This window comes from Caenorhabditis remanei, chromosome II (assembly GCF_010183535.1).
Source record: "Caenorhabditis remanei strain PX506 chromosome II, whole genome shotgun sequence".
Lineage (NCBI taxonomy): Eukaryota > Metazoa > Nematoda > Chromadorea > Rhabditida > Rhabditidae > Caenorhabditis > Caenorhabditis remanei.
In genome coordinates, this window is record NC_071329.1 from 10,959,785 (window position 1) to 10,973,709 (window position 13,925).

General features: G+C 35.0%; 2 protein-coding genes across 2 annotated transcripts; both read right to left on the reverse strand.

The window, feature by feature from the left end:
* Positions 1-809: 809 nt before the first annotated feature.
* GCK72_005981 (uncharacterized protein) lies at positions 810-5,634 on the reverse strand (the record flags this gene model as incomplete). Its single annotated transcript, XM_003108843.2, has 14 exons — positions 810-1,084; positions 1,137-1,322; positions 1,370-1,582; positions 1,634-1,900; positions 1,946-2,241; positions 2,286-2,515; positions 2,563-2,894; positions 2,946-3,019; positions 3,064-3,528; positions 3,572-3,657; positions 3,702-3,983; positions 4,037-4,180; positions 4,239-4,325; positions 5,551-5,634. 14 exons carry the CDS (start codon positions 5,632-5,634, stop codon positions 810-812), a joined length of 3,021 nt encoding a protein of 1,006 aa, XP_003108891.2.
* A 1,717-nt stretch (positions 5,635-7,351) lies between these two features.
* On the reverse strand, positions 7,352-9,458 carry GCK72_005982 (uncharacterized protein; the record flags this gene model as incomplete). The annotated part of the gene is made up of 7 exons (XM_053725418.1): positions 7,352-7,472; positions 7,658-7,714; positions 7,860-7,984; positions 8,033-8,461; positions 8,751-8,892; positions 9,160-9,251; positions 9,336-9,458. The coding sequence occupies 7 exons, from the start codon at positions 9,456-9,458 to the stop codon at positions 7,352-7,354; spliced, it is 1,089 nt and encodes a 362-aa protein (XP_053589612.1).
* Positions 9,459-13,925: the final 4,467 nt, after the last annotated feature.

The window sequence follows — 13,925 nt, forward strand, 5'->3', positions numbered from 1 at the left end:
AAAAAATCACGTAGGCTGAAACTTTTATAAAACTTTATCCCAGTGAAAACGAATTAATCAAAGTGTGACCGGAAGGAAGTATGTGAGAAATAAGATTAGACGAAGAAGGTGACTGGGAAAAAGGAAAAACATATTCTGAGAATGAAAAAAAGAGCAAAGGTTGAGAATCAGAAACATTTTTCTTATTAAAAGCAAATTGGTCTTTTGATAAATAAAACTTGCTCTTAGGAAGAAATAAAAAAGACAGTGAGGGAAAGCTTTTTAGTCAAAACAATGTCCAAGAAAGTTACAGAAGGCTAAAATTATCATGAAAGAAAATAATTCGATTAAAACTTTTATTATGGGAACGACGCTTCTACTATTTCGATTTCTTTTTCAGAATGACTTTGACACGGAAAAGCAACACATTTCTGGAAAAAGAAACTCAAACGAAGATGTTATACCTTGACGATCTCCGGAACTGAAAACGGACATCAGTGTCAAGTTGAACAGCAGGACACCATAAACGATTATATTGGTTATTTTCGGAGTTTTTGTGTTGTTCTTGTTCTGCATTTTTCTTCACTTCCTGCGTGGAAATGCATCCTTTCGCCTTTCACAAAACGGCTTGCAAGTTTCCTAATTTTTAAGCCGTACAGAAAACAGAAGAACATTTCAATTGATGACCTCATTTGATAATACTCTTTGAAATAGAACAGCACAATACAAACATTTATTTCAAAAATTCATAGTTACCCGTGAATAATTATTGAAGAGAAAGATGAGAAAATGAGCAAAATATTTGTGAGAAGTTTGGAACGAAAAACAATTCAAGAAGACACATTAACTGGCAAATTGATTGCATATATACTGTTTTTGTTTTCTTTTAACTTTCTCCGACGATCGGATGCTTTCCGAGAGGCATCAGATAGTCGTTCTATAACGGGAATACATATTGAGAGAAGAATAGGAAGAAGCATCAGAGCATGCCACGCTCCGATCATTAATACAAGTGATATTGTCTTGAAGAACACCAGAACCATGTAGGAATCGATGAAAGCCAGAACGAAAACTCCGAGAATTGTTGATAAACTTCCATGGACAACTGAAATAATGTGATTATTTCTGTGATGAGTTACCCAGAGTTCAGGATGTACCTGGCCATGCTAACTTCTCCATTGCATCAACACATCTATCAAATGCTGACAGATTGTTCTCGTTACTAACAAATCCATGAGTGATATGAGCAGAAAATTCGATAGAGAATCCAATGGACATAATGATTGTAATCATAGATATAGGATCCAATTTGACACTCCAAAGCGAAAGAAAACCGACGACGCCTAAACAATTCACAAATTGATTGAAATGTGAGAATTGTATATCATACCGATATCAATAGTAACCATTGCTAGTGTAATGAATAGAGCGCAAATTGGATTTGGAATGAAAATCAGAGCAACACAGAACATACAGAACATTGCCAAAGTATCATTTGTAATTGTGGAACTGAGAATCACGTTCAATTGATCTGCAATTGCTCGACTCTGTTGATATGTTACAATTTCTAAGTCTTTATGTCTGTCAGCTACACCACGAAGTTCTGAAATTAAATCATTCGATAACTTTTGAATTCATAATTATGACTTCATACCTTCTGTAATTAAAACCAAGTCCGTTGGAGTGGAGAGTCGGTGAACTCCAATACGGAAGCGATATGATTTCAACTCCAAAGTATCATAATCAGATTCATTCGTCCATACGAAATCTTGTGACCATAACTTATAGAAAGCAAAAAGTTGACTCCATTCATAAACTCCAATAATCCAACTTTCTCGATTGTCATTAAGATAAGATCCAGTTAGATTACTGTACTTTTTGTATTCTCTCAACCAGAATGATGTTCCTTTTCCTCCGAGAGCTAGAAAAATATAAAAGAAGTGATTAAAAAAAAAGATGCACTCACAATACGAAATATTTTCAAACTCTTGTGCAACCATTTCGATTCTGTATCTGTTTTCCGGAATAGTTAAGTTTGGACAGTTTTGAATAGCGACTTCGATCTGATCTCCTCCATGGAACAGTTCAATTTCTCTTTTCAGTGCTTCCACTAGTGGATCCGAATGTAGGAGTAACTTATCGTAATCAAGACCTTGTTCCATTACACATATTCCATAGATAGCTCCTCCCATGTAAAACACAAAAACAATGAACATGAAGAGTTTAGTTTTCCAGTTGAGTAACCATGGAACATAGTAATCTCTGAAGCAAACCATCATTTTTCTTGTTTTCAGTGAACTTTTTACCTGAAGAAGTGCCCCATAGCTCCTCGACTTTTGACAGGAATATGGATTTGGGAAGGATCGGGAGAGGAATCGCATGATCTTTTTTCAGCCTGTTCAGAATTTTCAGCAATTTCCATACTCTTTTCATGTGGTTTCTCTTCATTTTCAGCTTTTGCATCTTTTCGACTTTTTGACTTCTTCTTCAGATTCGGTTGTAATGATCCATCTTCAATTGTGTAAATGTCATCAGCCTGGAATTATTGAAAATAAAAATTTCTACAATTACAAACAAACTTACAGTCATACACGGCATACATGAATTTCTTCCAGACATTTGTGCTTTTGCAGATATCACCATTAATGCAGCAAAGAAAGTGATCTGGTAGAGGAATGTAAAGAACATGCAGGCAGCAGTCATCGCACAAAATCCTTGAACAGCAATGATATCAGTAATCGTTCCAACACCAAATGAAAGAACATCAGTGAATGAAGTGATGAATATTGCCACAGCTGATTCTGACATTGCTTCAACCATTCTTTGTTTCAACACTTTCGGACTCCGACCGGGATATTTCATTTCTGTATTGTGCCACGCAGCCACTGCGATGAACATGTCATCTACTCCAATCGCTGAAAATTCCCAAATTCTTAGAAAGCTTTAGTCTATGTGGAGATACTTACAAAGAACAAGGAACGGAGCAATGAGTGTGATCTCTGCAAAAAACATTCCAAACCAAAGTTGAAGGCCAATACCACTGAAATCTTTCAATTTGAGCCGTTTCAATGGAAACGAGTATACCTCACAATAGCCAAAACCGAAGAAAGAACACCTCCGAGTGCAAGCATTGGCTTGGAACGGAGCCAATCAATATGAAGAGGCCAACAATGATCAGTTCGAAAGTACCATTTCACGGAATAGAATGCAGTAAACAAAACTAAAACAGCTATGGTCACATTGAAATATGGTTTCAGTCTATTCGCATTTCGAGTCAATCCTTGATCAAGAATTCTTGAGTGTTTAATGTGACATTGAATTGTTGGATGATCTGCATATGCCTCTTGAACGTATTTCTCAGCAGTGCTCTCCCAATATTTCGCTAATTGTTCTTGTTCGTCATCATCAAATTTCAAAAAATACCAAAGACGCATGGCTCTTGCATATTTAATTGTGTCATTCGGAAACGTGTCAACACCTCCAACCACAAATGCAATATAAATTGGTGTTCCTTCTTGATTGACTTGAGGGAATGTTACTGATATTCCTCTGGAAATTTTGTTTGAAAAAAACTCGAATTCTTTAATTTAACCTCTTATTCAATTCGTGTCGCCTTTTCAACAGTTCGATGACATTCTTTTCCCGGTAACAGTCTCCATACCAATTCATACAAACATCCTAAAAATTCAGATTGGTTTTCAAAAATTACACTGAAAAATTACCTTGAAAGTGATTGTGATATTCTGATTCTCTTCGATTTCAGTCATATTCAAGTGTCGTTTTCTCATCAAAGCTGGATTGTCTTCAAGTGCTTCTTCTCGTTGAAAACTCACATTTGTTACAATTTCTTCTTCAATTTTTGCAATATCATCAAGGTATGTCCCTTCTAGAAGATTCGGATAACTTCCATTCTCAAACGGTCTTCCATGAACAACTAGATAAAGATATCGATTCCATTGAAACGTTCGTTCGGGTAAAAATTCATAAGACTTCACTGGCCACAACTGAAACTCAGCATTTCACACTTTCAAGTTTAGAATTAAAATAGAAAACTCACTTCACTGAATACTTCTTCCTCTCTCCAAGATGGCGCTGATACCGGTGTGTATAACTTCCGTGCATCCAATAGAGTTAATTCTTTAATCCAATAAAATCCACCACTACATATGACTGTCAAAATGATAGGAGCAATTAAAAAAATCTGAAAATGACCAAATTTAATTTTGTGATTTTAAGAATATGAGGGGTGCAAAACTTACATAATAATAGTCAACTAGAAGATGCCTAGTATACCATGCGAAGAATTTTTCTAACTTTTTGTCAAGAGTTGGAAACCTGCATCGCATCTGGAATATCAAATCTTTGAAAATTATCACAAAATTTCAGAAAATTATATGAGTATTCTAGAAAATGAATTAGAACAAGATTTGAAGGAGATGAGAACCGGTTTTTGCAACGGTTTTTGGTGTTTCCAGTGATAAATATTCACCTGATGAAACTATGTACGTCACGAAATGATCAGAAAATGAGAGAAAAAAGTATCTTTGATCTAATTGAACTGCAGATCAAATTTCTTTAATTACTGGGTCAAACGTACAATATCAGGGCTAAAATTTAATATACGAAAAGAGAAGCAAATTATGTCGGTATAGAGTTATAGAAGAATATTTAGAATATGTTGGAGTGCAGAAAGGATAGTGACAAATGTCAGATGATTTCTTGAAAGACGAGAAACAGTAAATTTATAAATATCAGGTACAGTTAAACTCGAAATTCGCTGTCATTCAAAAACTAATATTATGACTACCAAAAACAGGTTTATTGAGGGTAAAATATTGTATCTCAATATGATCAGTTTAGGAAAAATCCAAGATTTTTTTGAAAATTTGTAAGGTGTGAGCTCATTTTGATTTACTTGGTTGAACTGATATGTTTCCTAACTATGCTAGAAGTCTTTTGAAACTCAGCATCTTCTGTATAACAACACACAAATTGTGTCTAGACACCAAGTACAATTCTAAAAAATTAATCCAGCTTTTCTTGTTTCAAGTAAAAAACGGAAGTCAGCTAATCGTTTCACCAGGTGGTACTACAGTCAGATGAAAGAAAAAAAGGGGAAAAGGAAATAATTCACGACGGATTAAAATGAAAATAGCAAGGACAAATCAACGGGTACAATGGCATAAGGTGGGGTCGGTTTGGTTGGGAAAAGGAGAAAAAACGAAGAAAAAGGGTCACGCTCTATCGGGAGTAAAATGGAAAAAAGAACAGAGATTAAGAGGTTACAAAAACGATTGCAGGTTGGTTTTTCGGGACAAGGGGATTATTGAGTCAAGGTTATTTTATGGATTTCTCAGAAAGGGGATCTCCTTTTGGAACTACTTTTTCTATATGAATCAGAGAAAGAGTTTTGCAGAATGGATAGAATTACGTAAGGCATGCATAACAATATGATCGGATAGAATGTGTGTGATGATAAGCGATGCCGCAGAAAACAGCAAAAGCGTCTAAAATACAAGAAGAAGAAAAAGGAGAAGAAGCTACGGAAAAGGTTGTTGTCCTTCTTCTTACCCTCCTTCCGACAGGTTCTTCTTCGTCATCGTTATCGTTAATCAACGGATTGAAAAAACGAGACAGAAGGTAGAGGAGAAACATGTACTCGTTTAGAAAGGGTACTAATTGTATAGATTTAGTTTGATTCGGTTTTGCTTTTTGGTTCGGGGAATGTGTCTAGTGGCGAAGCGAGAAACAGTCAATGCAATTGCTATTAAGGTATTTCTTACGAGATTATTCATCTTCGAGTTGAGGAAATCAGACGATGAATACTAGAATAGTCACACGTGTGTGCAACAACATTTTTCAAAACATGTGCTCCTCAAATGTCAAAAAACCCCCGTTGAAAATCTATCGGGATTTGTTCGGCAGTCTGAAAATTTGGATCCTTTTTTCAGTTCAGAATCTAAGGAAGCCTATGATTTAGGTTATAGGGAATATTTCAGTGAAAACATCGGTAACTCTAGTTTGGAAGACAGTTTCGGAATAATTTAACAATAAAAATGAATACTGGAACAATGATATGAAACGGGATAAAAGTGAAGAAAACGAGGGAATAAATCTTCGGAGGCGTTGTTTCTGGTTCTTCTCTCTTTTTCTTTTTTCGTCTTTCTCCAGGGGGAATGATATACAATGGCAGAGGGAGACCACATGCTGTGTACCGGGCATTCATTCTTTTTTACCTGTTTTTAAAAGGATTTATTTATTTTTTCTGGTTGGGAAAGTAAGTATTCAAATAAACATTCTCGACTTTTGAAGTTCTCTTTTGACCTCCAATTCTGATTTTTTGTTCGATTCGAAGAGATAGAATGCATGAAAAAGAGGAAAAGGAATCACGTTTACGATAAACTTGAAGACGACTTTTGGCAAATTCGCTAAATTTGGCAAAGTTTGGATTCAGCAACATTTGAACTTTTCTATTTTCAGTTGCTACATAATTCTTTTTTCTAGAATGACTGATAATAACTTTAGAATCCGAAAACGGGATGGAATTTTCGTAAAAAAGGAAAATCTTTGAAATTACTACAAAAAGCAACGAAGTACAGTGTCAGTTTTCACTTTCTTATTTCAATTTTCAACTGAAGAAGGCAAGAGAAGGTGCAATTAAAATACGGTAGGAACAACTTGTAGGTTGAAACTAAAAATGGAGGTTCGAGAGTTTTAGAAACATTTTCTGGAGGAAACTCAAGGGGTATAATGAGTTTCCAAACTTATTAGAGATAATTAAGTTGATTTTTGATTGATGAAATGTAGGAATATACTGTATTACTCACAAAACACATCTCTACCAACCCAATGGCAAGGGAACTTGAACTTGAACCGAAGTAATTATTCCTTTTTGATTTTTTTCAGAACTCTTCATACTAGAATCCAATGCAAAGATCAGAAGAGGAGTTTTTCCATAAGTACCTTCTTGTCCATTCACGAATTAGTACATTTAAAATGGAAAAAGTCAACAACTTTTGTAGGAAAAAAAACAAAACGTTGTTGTGGTGAAAAGTCAAAACGGTTAAAATGATGAGGGAGGGAATGGGGTAATTTTGTGGAAAGTGAGGGAAAAAAGAACTGGTTTTCACTCTTTTTGTTCAATTCAAAGTGTCTTCCTGAGTTATTTTTTGTTGCAAAAACACTTGATTTAAGAATATTTATTAGTTCAATTCAACTTGGTTTATCATTTATGTTTCGCCCGTTTCATTTCTCGTAATACATGCAAAATAATCGGTTATCAAGCTACAAATATAGATCGTTTCTCAATTTTTGGTATGATCTGATATACACGTGACAGAAGAGGTGATGATTCGAAATGAAATAATTATAGTTATCCAGAGGAGATTCTTGAATATCGAGTCTTAGATGACGTTGTCTTTTGGAGAATAGTCCCTTCTGTATGATACATTATCTTCGTACTGCTCCCGTGCCGATTGATTCTTCTTCGTTTGCTGAAAATTCAGAGATTGTACGCTCTAGTATTTGTAAGTTTCACAACAAATTCGAAATTTAGAAAATGAAAAATATGATGCACATGCTACTAAAATAAAATAAAACCACAAATATCAAAAGCAATTTTTGTAAGAAGTGATAATCGATCGCAAACAAAACAAACGCATTTTTCTCAATCAAGTACCTTTCACTAATATTTAAAGTTCCGTCTGGAAGACTATTGTGACGATATTGTTCCGGTCTGAACGTTTTTCAAATAAAAACTATATTTTCCGGTTGAGTGGGATGATTATAGTGGATGTGAACTTTGTGTAAAAGAAGAGGAAAAGTGAAAGTGTGAACTTTTTGGAACTAACGACGTTTTCTTTCAAAAAAATAAAACTTACGTCCAAATTCCTTTGATAATCTGACGGAACTTCTCCGAGAAAATGTAATAGATGAAGAATGTTGAAGCAGTATGAATGATAATCAGATAATTGAAAATTTCTCCGAGCATCTCTAAGTAGATATTCTGAAATGGAGCAAATTGAGAAAACATCTCGATACAATTGGATCTTACATGAATAGTCAAAAATCCTCCAGCGAAACTTTCGGCTATCTTCAAAGCCATTGAGAAGAAATGGCAGAAACCGAAGAAAATAGTGACAACTAGTAACATAACAGTCGTATTTTGTTCTTTTTGTTGTTGAATTGTCATCAAACTTCTTTCTTTCTTCGTTCTCCTCAATTCACTAATAATCAACATATTTGCAACAAACATGATGACGAATGGGACCGTGTAGTCGAATATTATTGAAATAATAATGAAATAGAACATGAAATACCACCAATGTTTGTCCGAATCCAACAATTCTCGTTTGAAATAAACCAATCCATCGATATATTCTATTTCGAATTCAAAGAAACGAGCAAAGTTCAAAACAACTGCAAATATGATGATGGCTGCAATGGAGTACGAAGATGTCGTGTATCTGCACCATATTTGAACCTGGAAATTTTTGATTTTGAGAGTTTGAAAACTTTTAGATATCAATTTTGGAAAGCTGGTTTTCAGTTTGTTTTGGTTTTTGTTAAAGAAAGTTTGAGATAACTATGGGCAGTAACTACTTGAAAACACTTGGTGCAATAAACATAGTGCTTCCGTCATATCTGAAAAACTTGAGCGATTTTTCAAGCAGACTCCAGCAGAGTGATCTTGTTAAACCCATCCAATGTTTAATCAAAATTCGGTCATAATCACTTTTCAAAAATCATTTTTCATTTAAAAAAAAACTCACTGCTAGCGGTCTACAAACAGCAATCCACCGTTCGATTGTAATCAAAACCATAATATAAAGACTGCATGTCTTTGCCATCATACACAACGGATACACGTATTTGGCTGTGTAGGCAACCACAAAACTCTTCTGCTCATCACTCCTGAAAAACCACAAAAATAATTGGTATCACTTGATTTTGTTTTCCTCTTGAGTTTTCTATTTCACATAATCTCATTAGATATCATCAACTAATCCAAATACATCATCATAATTTCCTCCCACTTCCCCCACAAAAAACCTTAACATTCCACTTTTAGCTTTCCATTTTTATTTCTTTTTATCCCGACGTGCGTTTGCTCATTTTGTGTGCAAATGAGATGCGCCTGTGGTAGCACTTTCCAATTTCACAACCATGAAACGGCCTTACCAAATGGGTAGATACATGATACTGAAAAGTGGAAGAGCGAAGACCAAAAGAAAAATATCAGATATTGATAGAGAGTAGAGCAAGAATCCAACCTGAAAAACACGTGGAGAGTTACAAAGACTAATTTTGAAAATATCAATTTTTCATCTAAATTCATAAAGATTTTAAAATTTTACCATTGATTTTCTGTTCGGACGGCTGTATGCGTATAATGACAGAATATTCCCAAGAACTCCAATCAGAATAGTTGGAAGATAGATGAATGCCATTATTTTATGAAAATCCATCGATTCCATCATGATTCTGAAATTGAAAAACTGTCGAATACGAGCACATCTATCACTTAAAATAATAAGAAGAGAAACCATCAAGGAGACAAAAAAAGTTAGATATTGTGTAAAAGGTTATGTTTTTGGGTATTCTTGTTTCCAGGAGCCCATAAAAAGAGCAAACAAGAGAAAAAAGGGAGAAGAAGATAGGTGGTGGTAGAGAAGAACGGATCTTGAAATTATAGGGTCTAGACACTTGCCAGGGGCAACAAATACATAAGAAAACGAACGAAAATTGTTAGGAATTTTCACATCTTCCTCATCGCTTTCCACTTTTCTTCTTCATTTCTTCTTACTATCGAACACCAGAAAAATAATTAGGTGTTCTGGAAATGAAGCTGTGAAGAAAAAAAGAAGAAGCTGAAAAAAGAAGTGTCGTCTCTTCCTATATTCTAATTGAGAAAAATGATGACGATGAGGAAGAGAAGACGTTGGAAGAAATGAGAAGAAGAAGGTGGAGCTGCTCCAATGAAGGCGTCAGATAGAATTTGAATTTAAATAAAAGAGAACATGTTTTATAATTAGACATTTTGATTCAGTTTTTTCTATCTTCAAAGAAACCAATTTGACAAAATTCAAGCTCAAATAAGTTTTTTCCTAAAAAAAAAAGCTCGACAAATTTGATCCAATTAGAGATTTCTTTCTCTAGAATTGACGATTCTAACACTAAGAAAAGACGGATAGAAATGGACATAGATCAACTATTTGAATGAGAGAGAATAGAACTTTAGAGGAAGTGAGCATCAAATAGTTTTCTGAATATTGAAAATGGATCTCTAGGCTAATCTTGGATTTTTGGATATTCTAAGGTGTTCGGTTACTTTACGATGAAAAAAATAACATTCAGTGAGTGGTCGAAACTAATGTGAATCAAGACGTTCGGAAGAGATTATTGGTGACATAAAAGAACTAGATTTTGATTTGTCCTGGGTGTGAATGGAGAACGTTTTTGGTGTTTTTACATTTGAATTTACAAAATAAATAGTTTGATTTCAACCCAGATTTAAAACAACTCCCGAAATGTGGGCGTAAAATGATTTTACTTTCGTTATATGACCAAGTGGGCGTCTTTTTTTCAATTTCGGCTTATCGACCCAAAACTCGACGGGTCCTTCGAAACAAGAACCAAGGACAAGATGGCACCGGAAATGTGTAAAATTGGCAGAGAGCACGCAACCTTTAATTGAAAAGTTGTGTTTGTGCAGTGGAAATTCTTTGAGAAAAGAAACGATCGAAATCAGAGAAAAGAGCCGAAAAAGAAGAGAATAAAGAGAACAAAAAGATAATGAATTCGTGAAATGAATACGTACTTTCCATTATCAGAAGACGATAAAAACAATTCAAGCAAAAACGAAGAAGAAGATTGAGGTTTGCAAGAACTGAACTCAGCAGACTTTTGGACTTTTGAAGATGGGTTCGAGTAAAAAATGAAACAGAAGAAGAGGATTAGTGAAACGAAGAGTTGTGATAAATGAACAGATTATGAGTTGAAGTGAGAACATCATCTTCCGAAAATAACTCATGGGATTATGGTAAAAAGTGGAAGAAAGTGTGGGAAGTGCTCATTGAACAGTTCTGGAATGAGTATTTCGACGTGATGGGTGTATGCACACTGTGCATTCGATAACTGTCACATTGCTTACCCAAACTTCTCAATCTTTTCCAGTCAAAACTTGTCAAATAAAGCGAACTTTTTAGGTCCACTGCGAATTGAAAGCAATTATTATTCTGAGGAATGACTGAAACATTGAAAAGAAAAAACAGATGTCCTTAAGAAAGTGTGTTCATTTTGTGGATTTCGGAATGTTTTCTTACACATTCCTGACACCAAACGATCTTTGAATTGGTAACAGAGCACAAGAACGAAAGAGAGAAAATGAAAATATTGTGTACCAGAATGAAAACAGAAGTAAGAAAACTCCCGAGTAAGAGCAAATTAGTATCAGTCGTGTCGACGACTCCTGATTTTCAGAATTTCGAATCATCTGAGATGTTTGTTCTGGAGTTCTTCGTTGGCTCATTGACGCAGTGTCTCCCGGGAAAAAGTCCAGAAAAAGAGAAGAAGGAACGAACAAGATCCAAGCTAGTTGTTTGTGTTTTTCTTGAATTCTTCATGTTATTATTGAAGATACGAAAGATAGTTTTATGCAACGCTCGTTTGTGAAACGGTAGGACTGTTGAACTACAGATAATGGAAAATATTACCGGAAAAGGAAATATATCTTCACTCTGCAAACTATAGAAAAAACCGTTTAAAATGGGTTGGTCTCAGACCAAAAAACCAAATACAACACTCCACCCCTACATAAGTATTTCCTTCTTCAGCTGAAAATCCTTATTTAAGTTTATTTTTGGTCTATTCTTCATTGTTTTCAATTCGTCTTCTTTTCTTCTTCAAAAAGTGTGAAATGACAACAAGGTCCGAGAATACACGTCACACTAATAAACAACTTGCTTCCACTATTTTCAGAAGACTAACTAATTGATCATTGGAGGCTGGAAGAAGGGAAAATGATCTTTGTAATATTTATTATTCGTCTTTTCAATCTTCAGTTATCCTAGGAACGTCTAGAGAGTATTTGTGAAGGATTCAAGGTCAACTAGACGACTTTGAAAGGAGCTGAACAAAATAAACAAGATAGTGATTTATTAGTTTACAGTTTGGAATACCGATTAAAGAGTCGAATGATGATCCCTTGCTCAGAACAAACAACATTGTAAATCACCAAACTCGACTTTTTTTATTTCAAGGGACTAGTGAATTTCCCTACCCAGTTATTGTGGTTCTCATAGAGTGAAAAATAATTATGCAAAAACATTAAAAGAAGGAATTATTCTAACTTCAAGAAAATTTACCTATGATCTGTGGGAAAAAAAGAACAGAAATTTCCAGAACGCTCAAGATTAGTAAGCCGAAAGCACTTCTTTGAGGTAGTCGGTCATAAAATGAACGACTTCTAGACCCTGTCAGGTGAAAGGAAAAACAATAGGAAAAGCAGAGAAAAGTAGAGGAAATTGGAAAACAAACATACTATAGATTGTTAACAGAACTTAGCAGGGAACATGAATGGTTTGACAGTATAGAAGACATCAAGAAAGCCAATCTCATCTATATGCATTTTCAGAGCTGACGTGGAATCGGGTGAATGAGTCAAGAGAAGACCGGAAGAAATAACTGACAGAGAGAAAGTAATGCACAGGAAAACGGAAGGAATAGAAGAAGAAAAGGAAGATGATGAGAAGAGAAGAGACAACAAACTACTACTTTTTGCTGCAAGACGAGATGACACCTTGTTGAATGAACAGAACAAGAGGAAGAGGGAGAGAATGAATATGAAATTGAGATATTTCCCGAAAAAGAGCAAAAATGAAATAGATGTTATGGAAGAGACCATTAAACACAATGCTTTCCCATGAGAAGTGAACACAATTTTGAATTGTTTCGTTACCATTCTTGTGATCCCGTTCGATAACGGGTTGAGACTGGAAGTTTTTACTAGGTATCGTTACTAGATCAAACACATTTTCGTTACAATTCGAAAGATCGAATACTACAAACATGTCAACTTTGGAAGACAGATAGTATCCGTGCTGGCATGAACTCTTCAGGGTTGACTGGGTCTTTTCGAAAATGAGTCAACTGATTTTCCAAGTTTGGAATGATCTCATAGTTACGAAGAATCAAGATAAAAGTCCATCCGGAGCCAGTAAAAGAAAGAAAAAAACATTTTAATTGAATCATTTTGGTTAGTGCATCATTGCCACCCCCAAGACTATTCCCAACTAGAATGTAGTTACGAAAGTTTGAAATACTATTTCTCCAGGAAGAAAACCAATGATTTTCGATCAGAAGATTAGATGCGACACATCTCAATTACAGTACTTCAATATCCCTAACCAAATACCCATAGTTGTCAAGGCCCGGCAAGGCCCGGCAAGGCCCGAAGGCCCGTCTTCAAAAAATGACACTTTTTTTTCCTAATGTTTTTTCGAAATTTTTTCAATTTTTTATCGAAAATGTGACCATTTTTTACTATTTTTCAGATTTTCTTCTAATTCTGAATCATAGTCGAAAATTTGACTTTTTCGCGAAAAAATTCAAAAAATTCGAAAAAATTCGAAAAAATTTGAAAAAATTTGAAAATTTGACTTTCGCGCCAATTTGGCCGGGCCTTCGGGCCGGGCCTTGACAACTATGCAAATACCAGAAACTGTCTATTCCAATGGATAACATGAAAGGTGTTTCGGAGTGTTTAACCGAAATTGCTCCGTGTTTGGCTCCTAGAAATGCTAATTACACTCTATCGAGACTGAAAATTGATAATTTTTATCGAGTTCTTTGTACCAGGAATTGGAATAAAATCATTGTGAATACCTCAAGTAAAACGGATGTTTGACCGGAAATGGTCCTCAATCCTCGTCGTCTCTCATTGTACC